Raw genomic sequence first — 24,944 nt, 5'->3', positions numbered from 1 at the left:
GTTCTTAAATTTTACTGACGGAAATCGATATTCGTACGACCGCGGTTTTCATTCATCCAATTCGTGGCGATAATTACATCTATTAATCCTGTCATAAGTTAAACCGGTCATAAGTGGTGTTGTATAGAAAAGAATGTAAGGGTAGAAACGTAACTCACAATCAGTAGGGATATAGTACGAAGCAATTGTATCGGTTCAATTCAGTTTATTTCATACATTTTCAGTTGTTTCCATTATTTAACTCTTAATTAGTGATGAAAAAGAAACTAATATAATTGGTGTTGAGAGATCTCAAAACAATCCCTTACTTTTTTATACTTTAATCTCTTTTTAAATGATTTTTAACATAATATTAATTACTTGCATGGATTATTTATTTAGGATATTTAGAAACGTGAAAAATTGAAGGAGAAAAGTTATTGCGTTGAAATTAATACTTTTAACTGTGTATTCATTTTCCGTATAAATAAAAGTAAAAGATAAAATTCAAACTTTGCGCTCTAAAAGGCCTCATATACCTTGTTAATTCAATATTACTTAATATTATTCAGTTATCAAATCAATGGTATCATGTAACATAATTCCATTTTGTACTCGATTTGTATTTAAATTATCAAATCATTTGATCCGCTTTTAATTAAGTTTTGCGCATTGAAATATGAGATTTTCGATATATTATTTAACAACTTCCTCTCTTTCATCGGTTACGCATGGATATTGCTAGATTTATGGCAAATATATTTTAATGCGAGCAGAGGTAAAGCAATCCGAACAGACGAGAGAGGTACGACTATAATCCTGACGCAGACGTATCCGTTATAACCTGGATCAAATGAAACTGCACTAGACTAGGCTGCAGGCTGCTCAAGATCGAGACGCGGTTGACGTAGGAGACGGAGAAGAGACATGTAGATGGAAGGACGAGGTGAACAGTACGGGGTACAACCGTAGGGAAGAGCCGGACGACGTAGCTATTCAAACTATTCGAGTTGCAAGGAATTTCCTGCACCCAGCCATCCCAATATACACAGAGACAAGGGTAGGAGGAGGAGGAGGAGGAGGAGGAGGATGCACCTCCCCGTGCGCACGTATAGGCACGTACACAAATCCGCCGCTGCCATAGTTTCCCGATGTAACCGCAGTCGAACGAGCACCGCCACCCTCCGAGTCTCCCACTTCGAAACGCATTGTGGCACGTGGAATTTGTCTTCGGTCCGATGAATGGGATTACCTACCCTCGAATCGCCGTCGATTAAGCGATAGGGGCCCGCGACAAGGGAGACGGTCGCATGTGTGTATAGGTAGATACCAAAGGCACATATGTGCGCGCGAGACTGATAATTGCCGGCGGTATGTCGAGAGGGTTGTAAACTCACTGAGCGGTAATGCTCCATGAAAAATAAAGCCGTGTTAATTGCGACGTTTGTAAATCTAATGAAATGCGTATATTATTAAAATTAACGTTTATTGTTAGAAATGAAAAAAAAAACTGCAGTGTTTAGAATGATTAAAAAAGCTGATGGTATAAAAATGTGATAATACTTCCATAAAGTTCACAAAATTTCGAAGACGATACTTCGTCAAGTTAATCGGTCGCCTTAAAAGTATCAAGCCAGATCCGAACTGTTTATCACGATAGATTACGCTTGCTGCTATTTTTAACTTGCAAAAATTAATGTTTGACGCGACAGATTAAAGTTCAAAAAGTGAGTACATAAAATAAAAAGGATAAGAGAAAACGAACGATAATTTATGAAGTTGGCATAATAATGTACATTGTTGAAAACGTCAGGTTGAGAGAGAGCAATAAATTTTCCCTCGCTTCTTACGGTCGCGAGAAACCCTTGTAAGCTTCAAGCGTTATCGCGAGAGTTTACAGAAGACAGGTATCTCATTTCCGGAAAATCATGGTACAAAATTCCATATTGTAATTCTCGCAGTAGAGAAGTATCTCATCTAAGAGTATTACATTCTCTACATGCAAGACTTGTGCATTTCGCTTCCGTGTTCGATTTTCAACCTTCCGAGTCCCGAATATTCGATTACGTAAAATCGTAAAATTCATAGATTACTAAATCTACGATTTTATGGAAGAGGATCTCTTAATCTTTAGGAACCTGGCTCCATCGCATGGAGCCCCGGATTTCAAAAATATTGGAACCTTTTTCAATTCCCAAATTATAACGTCTCCAGGTTCCGGAAATCCTCTGGATTTTCCGTATCCTCATGATACGAAATGACCGAATCCTGAAAAGCTCTGTTCTTATAGGTACGTCTTTTCTGTACCGTGAAATGCGAGGGATGACTGTCGCTGTTTTGTCAACACATTGTATATATAGAAAGTTCATAAAATCTCGTCTCTCGAGATCACAAACCTTTAATTATTAGTATTTGCGCAGTGCTTCTCACTTTCTTCGTAGAGTTGCACTAAATTATACCTCGAGATTAAAAATATACCTTGATTTTACATCGTTCTGTAGATCGACTTACATGCCGAGGTGAGAATATCGCTGTCGTCTAATTCCTTCGGAGCCACTTCCTGTAGGATGCTCGGGCCGTATTATACAGGTAAACTGAGAAGCCTCGTCGATATTGGTGACACGAGCACGAGTCGTAAAAGATTCTCTTGTACCGGGCGCGAGCAGAATCCCCTCGTGATCGGAATAACGAGTTCCCTGACTCTCTGCACGAGCGATCCGGTGTGCGTGAATGGGACCCGTAGGACAGAAGAGAGAGCGACTTTTCTCTCGCTGCACATCGAGCGCGAGAAAGAAACGTGCTCGCTCCCGTGCTTGCCGATCGGGAACGTACAGAGTGCGATTTCCGGACGAGGCCATGAATTTTATTATAAAGCGCGCGCGAGAGAGAGTCGGAATTACATTTCCGATGTCGGACGAGCGAAATTCGGCCCGGCAAGCGAGGATCCTCGATGGATATCCGGATTTCGCGCCGGGGATCCTCTTTTTATTCCGCTTTAATTCGCTCCGCGATCCGCTCTGGGATATCGTATGCGCCAAATGGCGCACGAGATTTATAATCGTGCTGTAATTATTGTAAAATGATAACTGCTGCCAACGTAAAATTAATACGCTCGATACACGGGGCTAAGTAAATGTATTACGCAATCTGATTTAAAAGTTATTTGCTATCTATGCTCCTTTTAAATTAATAAAAATTTTATATACACAAGTTCATATATTTCATGTTTTATATCTATAAGTTTTTTATTACGTCCATCTTTATTATTTGAGTTTTATATAAAATGGGAAGATACGACAAATTAGCATTGGTCTCATGAATTTTAAAAGAAATCTACCGATATTTCTCTGTACACACAGGTACCGGAATAAATTCTTACAATAAATGAAAGAGCCAATAAGATACCAGACCAACTTATACCGAGTCAAATATTTACGCTGTTCTTCTCGAGAAAATTTGATAAGCTAATATTAAAATTTGCTGAAACCGTTTATCGAATCATTTTCCGATGGTGCACGAGTGACATTAACAAAATTAATTGAACTGATTTTCCATCCTGCTGCAATTACGTTCGCACTCTCATTATAATTAATTACGAAAACGTATAAATATCAGTTACATTAACCGAGCGCGCATAGAAATTAATGTGTTGATCCTTTATTTAAACAAGATTAACCAGAAATTGCAACGTGTAATGGTTTTATTCTAGCATTAATCTCATCCTGTGCATTTACCAATAACAGGTAAATTGCAATTATATGTACCATATATAAAACTTTTGTATTCTAAAACGTTAGCATAAACAAAGCGCTTGCGCTTGTAAAATCGCGCCGGTTGCTTTTTCCTATTTCTCGTAAAGTGTTCGTTCGCTGGTGTCGAAAATCCATTAGTTCAACCGTTTGTAATCGAATGGTTCGAATCCCAGTCCCGTCTATGATGTACTTATTATTGTCGACGATGCTATTTGTGCTATCTGGGTTAAGCGCGTGACTGTCCTGTCAGTACAAGGCGGGTGTCTCGGTATAAAGCTGAAGCAACAATGCAAAGAGGATCCTTGAAGTGGTCTCTGGGTGACCCAGTATCGACTCTACCCCCACCTCACTGCTCCTCAAGCATTGATTCTGCATCTCGGCCGTTAGTCCTTGCTGCAGTAAATCTCGTAAGTTAAGAGCTAAGTTAATCACAAAATTTAACGTATGATTCATTGCAACTTGATATGAAAGATGTATGTATATTATATAGACTTTTATTTAATTTTATTAGAAACCAATCATTTTTCGGATAAATAACTTTCCGAGTAAATAACTTTAAGTTAACTTAATATTTCTTGAAATGCTAATTATTTATATTTTTGTATAAACATTATCATGCCACACTAAAAATACCTACTAGTTTTTTAACAATTGATGCTAAATAAGCTGCTCTTTATTTTTGCTTGGTTTTAAACTTGATCTCGATGCCAGATAAATAAAAATCAGACTTGGAATGGCCACATTAAACGCTAAATTTTCTTAGTCGAAAATACATCAGAGCAATATTTCAGTAAGCCATCATGATTATTTGCACGTTTATTACTCGAAAGTAGTGCTGTTTAATGGATACGAAGTGCAGCGGCGATACTCTCACGCCACAAAGCAGAGATGGAAAGAAACTCCAGAGATCACGCGCATTTATAAGACGAAACGCGTGACTCGACCTACGACGGCGACGTTACCGGAGTCGATAACGGGAGTGGAAGGGAAAGCCAATGGCAGAGAAAGCTCGAAACGGTGAGATGAAGAGAGGAAAGAGAGAGAAAGAAGGAGTGAGAGCGAAAGAATCTCGGCTCTCCCGTGGAAAACGACGTGCACCGGCAACGTCGTCGCTAACGGCCGTAAATGGACGGTCGTTGAGGAGGAATACGGTGAGAGAAAGAGGCAGAAAGAACAAGAGGCCACGCCAGATGGATGAAGACGGGAAGACGGGGTGAGAAAAGGAGAAAGAGGAGGAAAGAAGGTGGGGACGGCAGAGAGAAAAGAGTAAGAGAAAAAGGAGATACCTTTATTACTCGAAGAAGAGCGACCGGGAAAATAGAGAGACAGGTCGTCTTCGCCCGTGGCAACCTGCCAGGACCTCGCCAGGAGGACGGAGAGGACCAAGAGTCGTATCGGGAAGGACTTTCGGTTGCGCGAATGGAACCCGCGGTGCGCGGAAAGGAAGATACAGCATACGGTTCAAGGGGCACGCGCATCGCGCAAGTATTGCCCCGAGATCATTTTCTATGCAAAATAAAATATTGCAAATACGACGGAAACGGTCGCTCACGTGCACACGTTCACGCATACACACACCCGCATACACAATAGTGTCTTTGTTTTTTTTTTTTTTTTGACAGGGGGGAGAATGCCGTGAAGTTGGTCTTTTGCGGAGTCGGAATAGTAAAGGAAACACACACGCAGACGTTGAAACATTCGATATCGTGAATTTGATATTTCCCTGGGGCGCACCCGCGCGCAACCGCCATACGTATTCCCGCCTATTTCCGCCACTGTTTCGGAGGATTCCGGATTACCCAATCGGTCACCACCGGTAGTTTAAAATATACAGAGCGTGTCGGAAGTTGCCTTTTCTCACTTCCCCTACCTGTTCTAGGTATCTCACTCTACCTCTCGTTCCGGGAGTTTCTCGCCGAATTCAAAGTCGATTCATCTTTGCGAGAAATTCGATCGAAGTCCGTCGCTGGGCACAACTTTTTAATTTTCAACTTGGTAATTAAGCGTGGGATTAAAACTTCGTTGAAATAAAAGTCCCCCCCCCCGGGATTGATTGTGAAATAAGCTTTTGTTAGCCATTCACACTTTAAAAACTTAGTTCGCATCATTTAATGGCTCTGTAATCGGGCACCGTGTGAAATTTTCGCTAAGAGGATAGCCTCATCCTCCACCAAGTATTAAAAGGAATATGCATACAACTCGAGCTGAAATGAATTTTCCCCGAAAGATGTGCGCTGCGAGAGGAGATGCGATTCATTGTGATACCTGATCGTGTGATTAATAGCGCTTTCTAATTTATGCAAAACCGTAATCGCACATCTATGTCGTCGTGTAGAGGCGACACACGAGAGCACAAAGGGTTAAAGATCGGAACGTGCATTAATCACGATGATTAATACGTCGTTTTACACGGAAGGGCGAACACCTCAAAGTTACACATTAATAATCACACTTATTTCATCGGAGCGTAAAATTAATAGCAGGGAGATTGGAGCAGATTAGGCACGAAAATTACACGATTTCGCAACAAAAACTTTACGCAACTTTTGACATATGAATTTATCGAGGAAAACTATTTAATTCTTATTCTATATTGATTATATCGCATGTGCAACGTAAAAAATTAATTATCCTCTTAGACTATATTATATAAGCCTTATTTGTAGATAAATATGCATTACGCCTTGGAAAATTAAATAAATACAATTGAATAGTACGAAAGATGAGCGCGAAATTACAGTAGAATACGAACGCACTACACCCGACATTCCGCATTCTTGGCAGCATAAATGCAATTCATCTCAGCCGCCGGGTGTCAGTTATCGTTAGCAGCCTGCCCAGGTCGGCAATATAATCCCCCGTTCGTTTCCACAATCCATTCAAAGACATAATCGCCGGCAAGCGCAACGATCGCACGCCACTGCACGGGCATTATTTCGACAGTTTACGAACTCTGATTTCCCCCCTTCGGCATTTGAAATACCGGCATCACGTGCTATCGGCGACTTTCGGCCGCGCGCACACGTGAACGCGCCATTGATCGGATAATGACCGATTTAGACGTGAATGAGAAAACGATCGTCTGTAAAACGACGCGCGTTATTGGACCGATCGAGCGAAAACGAAGATTTTATTGTTCAATTACCTATATCGAGCGAGAGATCCACGACCCTTATTCACATGAAACACTTTCTCTTAGAAATGAAATGTATTTCTGTCATTAGTTATTAACACGTTGCCTGCACAACGAGTTTTGTACGTTTTATCGTGTGCGCCACAATAGTAGAAATAAAATATTGTGTAATATAATTGAATAAGACTGCATCCTCACATGAATATTAAACAACGTATAGCTTCCTGCATCATTTAACATTTTATATTAGATAGCGTTTATTTTTTACAAACGTTTCAAAAAATTTTGATAGCACCAATCACCGATGACCACTATGGCAATCAATGTTAATAAGATGTTTGCGTATTGTGTAGTACTAACTGATCGACGAATATTTATTAACAACAGATTTGGCGAGGAAGAAAAAGACTGTCCATCATTTTTGAGATTCAACTTTATCTCGTAAAATATAAAATTGGAACTTAAATTAAAAGGAAACAGTATTTCTTCATACGTTTCGTGAAATTGCAATGGGATACGTTGCCGATATTACCGGGAAGAAGACATTTGTACGTGAGGCGACCGAAACTCCGACCGTGTCTCGAAATTCGAATAATGATCGACGCGGCGAGCCGGGACACAACGGGACCGACGAGGCTTCGAAAACGAGATCGAGCGGAACGGAGCCGAGTATAGAGCTGAGCAGAGAACGGGCGGACGGTATGTAAAAGCGCAGAAAGGAGAGCCGGATGACTTCGTGCCGGAGCGGCGGCAGGGCGAACGGATAGGTTATTCGCAAATGGAATACGTATAGATCGCATCCGCGCGCGCGCCGGATTGGGGACGGTGATCGATGGATGGTGGGTGGATTGGCTTCACCAGGATCGACCGTTAGGAGATTGACCTCTGTCAGGGGTTTCTATTACGACGTCCTCGAGTCCTGCGGCGTACGGAAGGAACGAGGGTCGTACTCTCCCTACGAATCCGCACAGCTTTCCGCGCAAAGCTTCGCCTCCCCCGCTCGCATCCCTCTTTTCGCCGTACGGCCTTTCCCGATTTACACCCGCCGATTTTCACGCCCACTCCGTGAAACGGATTCCCGGTATATATTATGCGCGAGAAAAAAATTTGACGCTGCGAGCTAACTGAAAAGGAGATGGAGCTTGTAAAGGCGGTCTCGCGCGCGTGTTCCTTTATCCGGATTTGTGAAGCGATTTCTTACGATGCCGCTATAAATGACGCGTCGATGCTGGAATGAATGTTTGGTACTGAAAAATACAGCATGACTCAGATGATTAGCTTTATCTCCACAGATATTATTGAAATTATAAACGGTACTCTCTTTCAATGCACATTTTTCATGGGATGATCTTCTTTAATTTAATTTAATTTAATTTAAATATAAATAAATGACTTGAATAAAACTACTGGTGCCTAACAATTAGTATATTAAAAATGTATTTTTATTGAGAAAGGATCTATGTGTATATGTGCGTACTTTAGAATTAACGAAACATAATTTGTAGAGATTCTAATCTGTAATCTGCACAAAAGTTACTGTAAAAGTTTAACTGGTTTTACTTTTACTGAAATATGAGATTTAAAAGTTTCACTTAAACTTCATTTAAGTAAAATACTACATAAAATTAAAAGATTGTAATCGTAATTCCGTTGTTAATTAATATTCGACCGAATTACAAAATCCATTAATAATTTATTTCTGCCATAAATTAATTCGAGATCATTTAACGTCTGATATTAACAAGTAATCGGTCGGATTAAATTGCTGTTGCGAAATCCTCGGAGGTATACAAATCTGCTGCTTATGTACTTACAGAATGCGCTCTGCGGATCGTACATCATGGGGCTCATCTAAACGAGAGCGCCGCCACGTCTTCCGATTTGGCTCGCGGCGTGCTCTAAACTGCCGGCGGACAAAATATTTATCGTCGCGTTCGATACGTCGCATTCCCCGATATACGACTACGATATACATTTCCCATGATCAATTCGAAAGAGCCGCTTCCGGGAGATTGGATAACTCGCGTTGTTCCGAGAGTACACGAAAGCCCGTGGATCTTATCGTGCCCGGCGATGCATAGCGAATAATAGCCGGCACGGGTTTCCCGCTCGATCGCATGAACTAGAGCACACACAAAAGAGAAAGAGAACGAGAGAAAGGGCAAGAGAGAGGGACGGACGGAGAAACGAGCATTTAGACGGAACGATTGCCGAATGATGATATACCTTATTCACACACGTTTTAATTTCAAACTGCGTTGCGAATGTAATAGACCCCTCAAAAAGTTGTAATAAACAATACACAAGAAAAATATATCATTCATATAATTTATAAATGTGGAAAAATTCGTCTATTTCTTATAACTCAGTCTTTTATTTTGTGCTTACAATTAATGTATAATATCGCGTATCGCGATATTAAATTTTCTTCTAGCTATTAATAGCACGTATTAAAATCTCATTATCGCGCTATGCATACATATAGAAAGCGCTGATAGATTATCGATGTATGCACACGCCGGGAAGGCCACTTCTCACCGCCTCGTTATATCTGCGGCCGCCATCGGTGTGGTCCCGATAACTCTTTTACGTGACGAAACCCCGGACGGAAGTCACACCGGGGTAATTACCGGGGACGACTGGGGAGCAAAATATCGCGATGTAATCCAAAAGTAAAATGAGTTTTCAAGGCGATTTGACGAGATTAATCGATCCGGTTTGCTTAATAATTATTGCAGCCCCCTCCCCTCCCGACGTGCCATTTGCGGGTGCGACACTTTGCCGCATCTGTTTCGACGGCGCGACTTAACCCAAATTGCTTTCCTGAAATCGATTACAGCCGGTGTATAACAGAGCCGCGGCGCTGAATTTCTATTACCGGATACGATTCCGAATCGAGAGAAAGCGAGAGAGAGAGAGAGAGAGAGAGAGAGAGAGAGAGAGAGAGAGAGAGAGAGAGAAAGAGAGAGAAACTGCTATACTGCTGTATTGTGTTGCTCGTGTCGAAAATCTACACGAATAATTTTGACGAACCCACGACCGTTTATCGTTGATAAATGTCCAACGAGATTGGGATCTTAATTAACACTATACTATTACGGTATTATTGCGGCTGTTAAATTCAATAACGTTACGCTATCGATTAGTTGTACTGAAATATGACAAACAAAAATTATCATTATCCTCGTGACACACACATACTTCCTTTTTAGAGATACGAAACATTTTTTTACGTTTTGTATTTTAATTTACATAATGATTTTATTTGACCGTCGCTAATTGAGCTAATAACGCATTGTTGTCGATACAATGGGTCAGCTGACATTACATTACATTATGTATTATATTTTACTTATAACAGTGCCTTCAGGCCAAAGCAAACAAAAAACATTTTTCTTCTAAACAAGAAACATTTTCCCTTTAATGATATAGAAAAAGAATAATATGGCTAAAAAAATTCCAAATAATATTTTGACTAACTAAAAAGAAAACGTTCTCTTAAAAAAAAAACTGTTTCTTCTTGACGCATGGAAAAAATTGTTAATCGTTAAAAATAAATTCCAGACGATCTTATGACGTCTGTCTCTGAATCTCCATTTAAGTAAGACGTAACGCATGCGACGTCGATTGAAATCCAGCAGGAAGCGTTAATGCTACGAGACGAACGGATGACACTAAGAGAATCCCGGGTTCCGATAACGTTCCAGTATTTTCAACGCTCGTCTCTCACAGTTTCTCGTCGGGGCGTGATTCCTCGCACCCTGCGCCGATCCGGTCGCAAAATCGCACGAGAGAAATCGCGGAATGGAACGGCACGGGCTCATTCGGGCGCGTCGTTCGCTCGTCGATGGCGCTGCGGCTGAAGGTATACCCCGTAAGAGACGCTCGAGGGATGGAATGAGTTTTCCGGACGATTTAGTCAGGTATTTATTTGGCCACCTCCGCGCGTCTCTCCCGCGCTCTCACCCTCACCTCTTACCCGACATCTTCGCGGTTCTCGCTCCCGAGACTATCTTCCGGGAAATGCCTGACATAATGTAGCGTCGTCGGAGCTATGCGCTCCTTCCCTTCTCTCTTGTCCTCCTTCTCTCCACACACTCATCCTTCTGCCGTTCTCCCGGTTCTCCCGGTTCTCCCGATTCTCCCGGTTCTCCCTCGTTTTCCACCTCTCTGTTTTTCTCTTCACCGTAACGTCAATACCTATTCTCTCCTCATCTCTTCCCTCCCATCGATCTCTATACAGATCTTTGAGACGGAGAGATGTACAAGTTATTTTTAAAGGAAATATTAGTTATTTCGCTGCCTCATTCTATTTCTTCGAATATATTCTTGCGAAAACGTAACACGAATCGCTAATGCCATTGTACTCGAAAGCAAGCAGGAAATGTGATACGTAGTGCAAATATAGGTATCGATCCATGTATTTTCAAGCTAGTGGAAAATATCGATTGTCCTTTCTAAGTTGTTAACATCTTTTTCTTTATTATTTCATTGTATCTTTATTGTAGAGAGCTACTTTATTCTAATTAATTTATTAATTCTCGCTATTAATTATTCATATAATGTCTTTTACATTCTTAGAGTTTTCTTCCCAAAACTTAACAAATTTTTATTTATTATCTTTTTCGTAGTATCCATTATCTCTTTTTATTGTTCGCATTCCTATCTTTTTGCACGTTCCTCTATTATTTGCAGGATCTCTAATAGGACATAGAAAAAGAACAAAAGCTCGATAGTTAGCGAGGGTTTACAGTTTACAAAACCTTAAATAAGGGATGGGAATAAGGGAGCGAGAGAGAGGGAGGGGGAGTAACCTGCAAATTGCCACGCGCCGCATCATCCCCTGGGATCGTGTAGCTCCCGCCGAAGAAGCGGCATCGTATCGCATCGCGTTCATCGGTGTGAATTTCTATCAGTCGCGATAGTGGTACGAGACCATCTTATCGCGCAATAAGGAATCGCGCCACGAAACTTGATCACGGTCGATCGTATTGAAAATATCTCTGCGGCAAGACGCTAATGTCGTAAGTTATTGCAACAACCTACTTTGGATATTCCCTCGATACGACTTTGACGTTCCTCTTTCGTCTTCTTCCTTTCAAGTTTATGTAAAATTACATTTTATTATCAAATTGCTAAAATTTCTTGTAAAATAAAAAGTGAAACTTCTTTGTGCTCTCTAATTTTTTTTTATAAAATAAGAATTCTATTTTCTTGTAAAATAAGAAATAAAATTTCTTTGTAGATTAAAATTAAATTTTTATGTGCTAGTAATCTCGAATCTGGGAATGATTGCGAAAATTATTTAAAGTTAGTACGATCGATTCAACGATTCGTAGCTTTTCCTACGTTCCGAGTAGAAGTCACCGCTGTTTTGCTGTGAAATCCGAAGCTTGTCAAATATCGAGTCACAGGTCAATGTACAGAAGCTGTAAAACGTTAACTGACGAATACTTACCTACTCCGGTGACGCGTTTCACCTGCGAAGAGTGGTTCCCGTAATATCGCGTGACAAAAAAAATCACGGGTGCACTTTAGACGGCGATTATAAATTCGACACGAATGTGAGACACCGCGACGAGGAAAAAATGGAGGCAAATACAAAGCGGAAAACGCATCGCAATTTTTTACGTTGTAAGAGAGAGAGAGAGAGAGAGAGAGAGAGAGAGAGAGAGAGAGAGAGAGAGAGAGAGAGAGAGAGAGAGAGAGAGACCGATATCCGCGATTCGAAACGCGAAAAACTGCGAGAAAAACGGAAAACTATCTTTCGAATGAATACATTCTAAAAGAGAAGTAATTTCGTTCCTTAAATTAACACAGCTTTATCTAACGAGTCCGACTGTTTAAAGCTTTTAACGAGCGAACGAGCGTCGTTCCACTTCTATCGCGGTCCGCTTAATCGATACGAATTTTTATTTATCGGGGGATTAACGAGTCTCATTCGAGCTCGTGCGAATCGAAATGCGCGCCCTAGCCGGGAAATGGAAATAATCGCGGGTCAGAAGTTTATGAGATCACACGGCTCGGGAGAGGTTTTCACCACGTTGCAAAAAATTTCCATTTGTGATAATACCCCAGTTTCGCGCGATGGCGCATAACCGATTTTCTCACCGCTCGTCGTAATGTAAAGAGATAGGGACGTAAAATCTCATAATAACCGTTACACCGTCCGCGTGTTATGAAACAAGGATCTCTATCTCTCCCTTTTTCTGCCCTACTTCTGGTTCTTTCTTAATTTCCTGACTGACACATTTCCTTCTCTGTCGTTGTCATTAAATCGTGATATCTTAAACGCTAATTGGCCAGCAGTAGTGAAGCAGGTCTTGCTTTCTTCTCTCAGGAATTTCCGTAGTAATGTCGCATTTTGCATCTTGCAGCTTTGCCGTGTAGGATAATACACCAGAAAATATCCCATCTTATATACGAGTACTTTTATCTTGGAAACGATGCGCCAACATGTTTTTTAATCCTGCGTGTTTGCGAAAACCAAAACGAATATGATACTTTTTTCGAATTTTTCCCTAGAGAAATTTTACGATAAGACTCGTTATTTGATAAAAGGAGATAAAAATAAAAATATGAATGAAGAAAAATCGATTTTAAAATAGATGTTCGGAATATTCTATATTATAGACGACAATAGCAAGTCTGAACGACAATAGGGAAAGACAATAAGGAGAAACAGTATACATAGGAGATACGTCACGTAATGTCATCGTTAAATCTAATGCAATAACCATATATTCGATCAACACACCGCATTTTATCCTGCCATTCGCGTACTTCTACATCGACTTGCGATAGAAACTAGATGTAATCGATAGGACATCTTCCCTTCTCTCGTTCTCCTACTTCGTTTCTGCTGCAACACATCCTCACAACCGGTTCTCACTCTGTCGCACCCTCACCCTCTTCTATTGCACTTCCACTACCCTAAAGCTTCATAAAGCCGACACTATATGCGAACCGGACGAAACCGGGGACGGAGATTAATCATCGGTCGATTTTAATATCGTGCTCGTACAAGGTATCTATATTTACGGGGCACCGTGAAGAGAGAGAAAGAGAGAGAGAGAGAAGGGAGGAAAGGGAGAAGAAACACCTGCCGCGTAATTTATTAATTCATTTCTGCGCGCTTGAGGGTGTCCAATAATTCTAATTTGACCGCGCGGTCGTTAAGCGCTTTCCGATTCGGCCCGCGCGCTCCACGAGAAGGAGGGCAGAAAATTGAATCGGCGTCGTCTTAGTAAGTCGATGAGGCTTAAAGGGGTCGGGCGAGTATTAAGTGACTCGACCGTAGGGATGGGAGGACGAAAGAGCCGAAAGAACGCAAGCTATACCCATTCCGCTTCCGAATCCATTTACGTGACGTCGCGCGTCGCCATTTCTTCGCGAGTCCCAGGACGAGCTTCATTAACGTCGCGCGCACGTTGTCATAAGTGCGCAGGTGTGTATATGCATGCTTAGGTGTATGCGTGCGTATGTGTATGTGCGTCCGGATGAGTGTGTATACGTGCGTCAACAAGAATACACTCGCCTCCCTAATGGCTTCGTCGGCCCGCGAACGTTTACATTTGTCATACGCGACACGTGGAGAACACGCCACGACGCGTCGTTTTTTCGGAGATTATCAGGACGAGGCATTTCGGTGACGTTTTCTGCCTTTTAGAAAGAGGATCGTTTTCCTTTTTCCGTTTCTTTTTTTGCGTAAAGCGCAGCTATTCGCCCCGTGAAACTTGCTTGTGTAAGCATAATGTGTGCTGGGTTTTTGGGCGTCACTCACATAAAAGCGAGCAAATGTCAGTGTCGGGTCTTATAATTACCCACCTCACTATTTTTGATGGGAATATAACAATAATTTGCGATTTAAACTCTGTCTGTGCTAAAAATGCACGGACATTCACAAAAAAATAGCGTCTAAAGTGTACAGTGCAAGAGAACGGATACGCAAATCACGTGTTTCGCGCAAAAGTTAAACTTCATGACAGAAAATGCTGTATTCTTTCGTGCGCCTGAAACAAGCTTCATTAGCATATCATGCTCATCAGTATAAATTGTTCTACGTAACTTTCTGCAAATATTCCGTTACGTTATACATGTCCGCATTCTGTTATACGACGTCTTTATTTCTCGCGGATTTCAAGGAAATAATTTTTGATATTTTGTACCACATGCGAATATATCCCCGTCCATCGTTGAAATCAACTACGTCACAATAGAATGATCGATCTCTCAATCGTCGAATATATCTCGCGAATCCTACATTCGCACCGTCTCGCGGGGCGTTCATTATCGAGATTAAATTTCGATTTTCTTGTTTCACTCCGGCATGTAATGAATTAACTTTATTACAAGAAATTTTTGTTTCGCAAATTTTATAAAAAGGATGAAGAATCAAGGATTAAAGTCAGATAAAAAATAGTACGAGTTGATAAAGGTAGAAAGTAAATATAAATGGCATATGAAATTTTTGATTCTATAGAAAGATGTATTTAATACGTTTGCTACCACGTGTCATATATGTATCACTCACCGCAGTAGCAAACATGTTAATATATATACTTTTTTTTCGTAAATTCAAGAATTATTATATCAGACGTAATAAATGATAAATGATAATATATAAATATATTTTCCTCATTTTAATAAAATCATTTCAAAATTTCTGTGCCATCTGATGTTCTCCCCCGCGTCTCAGTTAGGCTGTCACGTTAAAATTCAGGATTCGCGGAGAAGATTATCCGCGTGAATTCAATTGCAGGAACATGTAAGCGGAGAGGAGCGACTTACTTGGGCGCCCTTGATTCAGACGAGGCGGAAAATCGGGGAGTGTCGCGTCAGAAAAATAACTCCTAAACGAGGCGAATTCGACGAATACAGACGTGAATTTTCAGAATGGTGCAATCGGCGTGAATAGAGATTAATTGATGCCCTCCCCCTTGCTCTCGTCCCGGCCGTCGTTCGTGCCTTCCCGTCGGGAGATTTTACAAATTTTCATTACACACAAGCCAGCCCGTGCGGGCAGCGAACGAATAGAGGCCGAAAGCTCCGCGAGCGAAAAAGCATCGAGGACGCGCAATCTCGATTACTCGCGCCCGAGGACGGGCACAGCTTTACGGACAAACTCATTCCGGCATAACAAATTATTCGGGGAAACGGCGGGAATTGTGCAGAAGCGACTAACAAGAAAGTAATTTGGTGTCACTCGTTTTATGCGACGCGGCGACGTCGCGAATTCTGCGGAGATTTCCGCGCGAACGCGGCGCGAAATTTACTCGCGGATAACGCGGATTGATAAAGGAAATATATGCTTTTAAATATACATATATCTGTATATGAGCTATAACGCTTAAATATTTAAATTCAGGTAATTTACTTGCGATAATTGGAAACTCTATTTCGATAATTTGTATTCATTAAACTCTGTCACATCGCGTTTCGATAATTTGACATAATTTTGTTGATTATACTGTCTCTGATTGCGAATAAATATTATAGCAGACTTCAAGTAAATGTAACGCATATTTTCGTGTGAATTTCTTTACTTATTACAAATTACGTTTACAAATTACTTTAGTATATTTAATATCATACTAATTAAAAAATTACGGATTAAGAAATGTTTGGATATTTTAAAAAACATTTTATAAACAATGAAAAGTTTTTGAAAAAAATTATTTAGTCTTGTCTGGGATAACAACGGTATTAAATATTTTAATGGAAGATGATGCCATATTTATAAGTGTCTATACAAAGTTTATAAAGTTGATAGTTGCCATCTTCCAGAGATGCCATCGCGAGCAACTTATTAAATCAAAACTGCTCGTAATATAATTTAAAAGTATGACGTAAATATTATTTTAAGCGAAAAGAATAGTATTTAACAACTCGCTGCTCGTTAAACGAGGGTGCTAAAAATTACGCGAAGCAAAATTAACGAAGCCAACTCGACGATGCAATCTAGAGTGTAGCCTTTGGTACCCGGGTTCCGGAGACGAACCGAAACATCGAGTTCATCGATACCCATGAATATTGATCATCGGTCGTCGATTAGAACGCCTCCTCGCCCGAGGCGAGGGATCGTCTATGCGATCCAACGAAGAAAAAGTTCGACGAGGCGTAACGAGCGATGGCGCGCTTCTTATAAATCTTTTTACAGCGCGTCCAGCAGGTTCGCGTTAATTGAAAGAAAGCGACGGCGAAAATAACGGATTATTGAGCGTGTCGCGTGCATAATTTCGCGAAATGCATCTAGAACGAAAGGACGCCAAGAGGCAATTGAAATATTATTCGAGATAAGCGGAAGCGTTTCCTCCGGCGCGACTTTGAAGTATAAATAGACTTAGCCGCGTAAAACGTTATCGTTTAGCTTTATTCATCTCGAAAGCGACACTTGTACATCGTCGTTGTGGTAATCTCCTTCCTTTCTTTGCAGGAAGAAACGGGATTTAGTCGTGTAAGGGTTCAATTATGTCCTTTCACGAAGTCAAGAAAGAATTCTTTAATGTAAAAGCGCGATCGTAATTGCGGGCTTTCTTTGCGTATCGTCTTCCATGATTTTAGCTTGAGTCCACAAATTAATCTTGAAAAGATTGCGTTTAAAAGATATTTTACTTCTGTTATATAAAATTATCACAACATTTGTACAAGACATTTTATTCCAGTATCATCTCTCTATATTGCGTTATTTTTCACGTTGTTTATTTACAACGATAATTAAAAAGGTAATCAAGAAAAGACAACACAGTTCGCATCATGCGCCGCTTGCCTTATAAAACGCACTCAATAACTGCCATCGACCCGATATTTTTATCAGTCCGTAAAATTGTCTCATTGTAAAACACGTATGTTACTGCGAAAAGTTGCAATCTCTTGAATAATTGCACCAATAAATAGCTCCTACTTTTACACTATGTAAAGCACGATTTAAAATATTAGAATATGTACTAACAAATTACTTCTACGTGCGCACGTGTCGCGTTGAAATTTTTCCTCTATCTCTCTCCTTTTCACTTATAGATACCTACGCATTTTTTCTCGCTTATGCTGCTGTGCGCATTCCGTATGCCAAATCCATACTTATTCAACTCACGAGAACTGTTAATGAAAAATGAGCGTTTTGGAATTATTGAATAATCTCGAAGCGCTCCACCGATAACTTCCGCATTTAAGGCCATAATAAAAAGACAAAAGTGCACTAGGCAAATGGCGCCATTGCGATCCTCCGTGCGCGGATACGTCGTTGTCGTTCCACCACCTTCTCCGCGAGAACGACCAACGGCTCTTAGATTCATGAAGTGCTCGAAATACACTTTGCAGTTCTTACACGTGGAAATATATGTACGTATGTACACGTGAGTGTGCGACCGACGATATAAGGCCGGGCGATAAGGCCGTTTCACTGCAGCACTATCGCCGCGGTCGTAACCATTTTCGTAGGCTAGCACACGACGACCTGTGTAAGTGATCTTCACGTACGATTGCTTCGCCGGCGAAGTAGGCGATAATAACGAGTACCCTATATAAACGGTAATTTTAACTAATTGCATTATCGTTGACCCACAAGTCCAAACTTTAAGATTTAACAAAATATATTCAAGAATTTTATTTTTTGACTATATTATTTGATTTTTTTTTGGAAACAGCGATACAGTAGAATGTATTAATGTACAACTAGAAAATCTTTATAATTTACAATCTCTGCACGTACTATTATTTCATATATTATTATTTCGGTATCATTTTTTCCACATCCCTTCCTTCGGAAGCAACAATTTATATTAAAATGTTATTTGACGTAATAGCTATTTCATTAAATATTCCATCAAACAAATAATACTCTTTATTAATTTTCAATTTTACCCCCGGAAAATAAAACCCTCAAACAAGGTCTGAACACGTCGATACATTGATATTTACACGCTGATAGGAAACAATCGATAACGAGCGCGAAAATTGTTTCTGCCGACTGATACATGCATATATGAGATGGTGTGTACGCGCGGCCCAAGTAATTAATTCATGGACGTGAGATAAAAATGGTTTATTAAATGCCACCCCGAATGATTTGTCGTTGGCATTCGGCCCGAGGACTTCGGTTGATGCGGTTAACGCGATGAACTGACCGAAATGTTGCAAATCCCGTATTAAATTGCACGGCATGGCAGGAAAATAGGTAAATTGAAAGAGAAACGGCTTATTTTATTTTAACCGCGGGTCGAATTGCGTTAGGTATAACAATACCTATCTCGCAGATTTTTTAACACGGCTTGCCCTGGTAACCTAATACGGATTGCATTCCTACAATACACTAATTAAGTTACACAGCGTACTAAAAAAAAAAAAAAAAACAATTTTACCAATTTTTGCTATTTCCATAACTAGTTCTCTTTTTTCAGCGTAAATTGGATTATAATTCACACGAATTTAAACCGAGATCCTATCAAGTTCCGCGAATTTTCATCATTGCATTATCTAATATTTAATAATAAAGCACATTTAATTATCACGGTTTTACTATAGTTTAATAATTTCATTATTTAATCTAATAATTTATTAAATGATAATACAATTTATAACCATAATTAAATAAACGCACGCACATATAAATGAAATTTTTATTATACATTATATATAATTTCCGCGTTCTGTTACACTAGTAAACTAGTATATAACCTCGACTATTATTTCTTTGCTGCAGAAGAGCAATCCTGACGAACCCTGACCTGCTGGCGAGCACACCATGGTACCGGTTGTTCGAGAATGACTTCTGGGGAACACCGCTGACGGAACGTGGCTCGCACGGAAGCTATCGACCGCTCTGTGTGGCCACCTTTCGTCTGAATCATTTTCTGGGTGGCCTCGAACCCTGGGGCTACCATCTGGTGAACGTAGCATTACACGCCGCCTGCACCGTTCTCGTGGTCAAGGTCGCCAGAAAGGTGAGTAATCGCTTCCGCTCTAAGGCCGAGTACTCACTAGGACCGTGCAACGTGCAACGCAACGGTTGCTACAATTTTTTCACAATAGGTTTGTTCCGAAATAAGACGTACTCACTAGTTGCAGCAACCGTTGCGTTGCACGTTGCACGGTCCTAGTGAGTACCCGGCATAAGATATCGTCTTGCGAAGCAAAATAAATGAATTACGCGATAATAAGTTGCGACAAAATTAAAAAATTTTGACCGCATTAAACAAGAAAATGATTGTGTCGTGACAAATAGCATACGGATTTTATGCCAAGGCGATAGAAAGGAGCTAACGGTGACACCTGTAGAGCGCATATCGCACGGGAGTTTTGATAATATCCTATGATGCAGTGGCTGTCAAAAATAAAATCTTAAAAGTCCGTCCGAAATATTATCGTTAACGCCCGTGCTGTGTATTCCTCTTTCGGTATAAAAATCAGCGTATCATGAAGGATTAATGTAAAGTCTGGAATCTATATTTGGAATTCATCAATATCCAATAAAAAAAGCTAATTATTAACAAATTTTATCTCCTGCTGCTTGTGTTTGTATTTCGTGTAAATTGTTTACCATCAAAGTAAGCGATACCGACAATTAATCAAGATTTAGGCATCTGCTAGGTATTGGTAGACTTAAAATTCTCCTTCCATCAATTACACCACGGTCTCTACTACACGACGTTAATTTTCATGGTTTTGTTGGGAGAAAATTAGAAGCTCAATTCGCTTCGTAGTAAAAGTCACGTTATGAATCCATCTAATTATTAAGTAATCCTAGATTCGTTTTATATCCGAAATAAAGCCACGGAAGATCCTTCTTATTTTATTTATGCCGGAGCACATCTCTCCAGAGAATTGTCGGCAGGAGGATTCAAATAACAAGGGAGAGCCCGTTTAACTTTGCCATAAGCCTGCTGCGCAGTTTTAATTTTACGACGTCACTTCGTTTTAGTTAGCTTTGGATTCCTCTTATTCCGGAAGGGACGATGGGGCCGGTCGTGAAAGGGAATTGTAATGGCGATTCGGCGTAACACGCGAACATCTCAAATAGGACTTCCGGATACGTCGGAGGATCAAAAGAGCCGCGACGAGGTCCTATCATCCTAATGAGACTTTAATTTTACATCACCTCTTTCGGTCACTGTGTTTAACTTTGCGAGCATTTAACTTCGGCATGTTTTAATGACGCTTTGAAGAGCCACGTAAAGTACAATTTAATTATACGTGCAATAAATTACGTCAAGTTCAATTATAACAGTTACACTAATTTAAATCAAAGTTAATTATATGTATGCTAATTCAAATAAGACTCAGCTGTACACACACACACATGCGCTCTCTAAAGTACATTACAAACTTAATCATACTTTAATTGAATTATATAAAAAATATGTTGGTCAACTTGGTATGTATATACATACGTAACTCTGATAAAGTTTTGAACGAATTAGGAAATGTACCAAAAGTTTCAGTAAACAGTCTTCGAATAAGTTTGAAAACGAATTAAACGAATAGAGCGAAATCATTGGCGCCAGAGAAACGTAATGCGGAGAATGAACAGATTCTACCAATATTCTTCAATATTCGTATAACACTTTGTATGTACACGCGGTCGCTTTTCCGCGAGCTGCTGTTTCCGAGAATAATCCGTTTATGGAGATATATTCGCTTGAACTGTGTTATGTGTGATATTAAACTGATATTGCGTGCGGACTAATTTTCTGCGTAACTGAAATATTCGGTAATAACATGTGCTACAATACTTAAGGATACTCAAATTGGCAATTTTCACGTGATCCGCGTATAAATGTGAAACAACAGAGAAACATGATGCAGAAAATGAGCAGATTCCACCGGAATTAGGCTTATTCTCCGACATTCGTAACTTATGAACGACATGATTGGTTTTCCGCGAGTTGCCGTTCACGAAATAACTTATTAATGCAAATGTATTTTTAATGTTCGTACTGTTTACTCGCTCGAACTGCATTACACGTGACACTAAGCTGACATTGCGTGGTCTAATTTTTCGCGTAGTTAAAATATTTGGTAGTAATATTTGCCGCAATATATTTAGGAATTTTCACATCGACAGACAATTTTCATGTCAATAGTTCGCATGTACCTAGATACGAAGCAGCAGCAAAGCGTAACGCAGAGATTTGGCAGATTCCATCAAGATTAAGCTTATTTTTCGACATTCGTAAACGATGCGGTTTATTTCTTGTGAACTGCCGTTCGTAAAAATAACGTGTTTATTGAGTCGTATCGTCCGTACTGTTTACTTGTTCGAACTGCGCCACGTATAGTACTAGCAAGCTGATATCGCGTGGTTTAATTTTCTGCGTAGCCGAGACGTTTAATATGATAATATTTATCCCGAAACTGTAAGGATACTCACATTGGTAGGCAATATTGTAGGTAGTATTTTCACGTGCAAGTGCGAAACGGCCAAAACGCTACTCATATTTTATTTAAGGTGCATATTTGCCGGAAAACATTTCACGAATTGTGTTGGCGAATTGTTCGCAAACCTTACTCGATCTGTTAATAATGCGTGTAAAAAATTCACGATTAATTCTCTCATTTGCAAAAATTGAACATGATGTCTATGCTAGTGTTGACTTTGGCTTTCCTTTTGATCTTGCCACTCCTACAGCGAACTTGTAACAAACTGCTCGCAAACAGCAACCGAACAAATGAAAAATAACAACCGATTGTGAAGTGCTTATTAACATTTGCAAATTGTTAATAAACAGTTCGCGATCGGTTGTTATTTTTCATTTGTTCGGTTGCTGTTTGCGAGTAGTTTGTTATAAGTTTGTTCTAGGAACGATAAGATCACAAAAGGAAAACAGTAAACCTAAAGTTTACTGTGTGGACGGGTTTGTGGCGGTCAGTGGCAAACATAATATTAGTCAGTATATACTAACGAGTCATTTTAACGAATTTACGAATTTCTATATTTGATAACGGATTTTGTTGTTTTTTTTTATAAAATAAGAAAGAAAAAATTGAGATAAAGTCATCGAAAGAAGAGATCGTGGAATGTTAAATTGACAGATATATAGTAATAAATCCAAAAATACAAAAATACAAAATTAGATTATAAATATAAAAATGCAAAAAACTATTTTAATTCTCCATCTTCTTTAAATCAACAAATCGACAAACAATTCTGAGCCATTGTATCTTTTTGTATTTAAAAATTTTTTCTGTCAGGAGCAAATTTACATTTTTTCTTTTGCATCAGCAAATGCATTTATAATACGTTAATACGTATATTTTATACATAACTTTATTCACCTATATAAAATTATATAAATACAAATATTTATATTTATATTCACATGTTTATTTATTTACGTTTATATCGCTTTAATACATTTACGTAACGCTCGCTTTATTTATTTATGTGTATTTATACGTTAATAAAATTTTATATGATTTCATATATAAATAAACAAAGTTAAGTAAAACATGAATTAATATATTATTACTCGTGAAATATTCTAAATGTTGAAAATATAAGAATATTGAGAATATCTAAATTCCTCCTACTTTCGTTCATACATTTTTTTATAATTCTTTAAACAATTGACAAGTTTTCTAATCGATAAATCTCATTACTTAAAAGAAATGTTTACTGTATAATATTTTGTTCTATTTCCTTTTGTTCGTAAATAACAAAATGAAAACGAAAAATAGGTCAATTTTCAGAAGTTGATTTCGTATATCGCGCGTGTGATGGAATATTGCGAGCATCGCGCTGACTATTTTTTGCAACTGAGGTATTTGACGATGATATCGACGTAATGTGATGATATTCGGGTTGACAAGCAATATTTTTACGTCAAGAATTCGCATGTAAAATTGCCGGAGCAATTTTCAAATTTGTCTCACGCGAAATTCATTGCGCGCGTGACGAGTTTCGTGACTATTGTCATATTTCATATTGACGTCAAAAGTGAGCGCAGAAAGCGTTTTTATCATTACATTATTAGATTGGACTCTCGAGTAAAGTAATAACAGTTGATAATAACGATTATATTACGTCACTTGCCTGCAGCGAAATATATCCCTCAGTCGAGAACGAACGTTACACGTGGATGAGCGCGGAGAGTGATCGGGGTGTGAGGGTACTTACAATTAGCACATTTCTTGGAATCGTGAAAATAAGCAGTAATATCCAAGTTGCATACCGTTTTATAAGTTCATTAGCAACTCAAATCGTTTTAGCGCGTTATTATGAGCGTGAGGAAGTGGCAAGTACGAGGAGCCGCTTTAATTTAATACACACAGCACTTTCTCGTATAATGAAACTGTCGCGCTAATTAACTGCGTCTAAGTGTATTAATGAAAGTACTTCTCGTACTTCGAGAGCAGCGTTTTGAGTTATGCATGCTGTTAATATTTCCAGTAAGGCGTCTCGCCGCGTCGCGGTGTTTCCACGTTCTCGATTCCGATCTATTTTCCTTCCGTACCATTTCGTCGCCACCTTCGATTTTCTGCTGGCGCGTTGAAAAAATACGACATTTATACAATTTCCCTGCTCGGAATTCCGTCCGTCTCGCCGTTACCCTTTATCCCCTTATTGCAAATGTGCATCGGATCGTATAATTTTCGAATAACCCTCGTCAATGACTGCTGCCGACGATTACCAAGCGTCGTGCATAAAACTGCAAATTGTGTATTCCTCTGCATCTTTACATATGATATTCCTTTTCATATTTTGACCAAAATATTTCTCCATATGTTTCAATTATTTCTTTTTATTGTGAATAAACATGATTGTCTTTAATCGTTTTACTTTCTCGTTAATGTCTCGGTATTAATTCGACGTCTCTCAATACATATTAAATTATTATAACAAAATAAATTGTAGCTAATTAGAATGTTCTTCATTAAAATCTTGACATAAAATAAATCCGCGTGTCATAAAATTATAAATTCCAATTTCTAATGTCTCGGACAAATTGCTATTATTATTGTTGACCATTTGCCTGATATATAATTAAATCGATCTGATCAAGCACAATTCTCGCGGCGGAGTGGAGTCAATTAACGTTGGAGCTAATCTGCCCCACTCCCGTCAGTCGAAGGGATCACCTCGC

The 24,944-nt window shown here is 39.4% G+C and overlaps 1 protein-coding gene and 1 long non-coding RNA gene across 2 annotated transcripts in view; one reads left to right on the top strand and one right to left on the bottom strand.

Moving 5' to 3' along the window:
- The window catches only part of Tmtc2 (Transmembrane O-mannosyltransferase targeting cadherins 2), a 182,290-nt gene that overhangs the window by 90,697 nt on the left and 66,649 nt on the right, over nt 1-24,944 (top strand). The window contains exon 2 of the mRNA XM_071711104.1: nt 19,565-19,805. Coding sequence (XP_071567205.1) covers nt 19,565-19,805 — 241 coding nt within the window. The remainder of the gene's footprint in view (nt 1-19,564; nt 19,806-24,944) is intronic.
- Nucleotides 1-24,944, bottom strand: part of LOC139775257 (uncharacterized) — a 223,731-nt gene that overhangs the window by 146,085 nt on the left and 52,702 nt on the right. The gene's annotated exons all lie outside the window — the stretch shown is intronic.

Source organism: Temnothorax nylanderi, unplaced genomic scaffold (assembly GCF_030848795.1).
Source record: "Temnothorax nylanderi isolate EJ_2023f unplaced genomic scaffold, tnyl_v1.0 TNYL_tig0095_pilon, whole genome shotgun sequence".
Taxonomy (NCBI): domain Eukaryota; kingdom Metazoa; phylum Arthropoda; class Insecta; order Hymenoptera; family Formicidae; genus Temnothorax; species Temnothorax nylanderi.
This window is presented reverse-complemented; position numbering and strand designations above follow the sequence as displayed.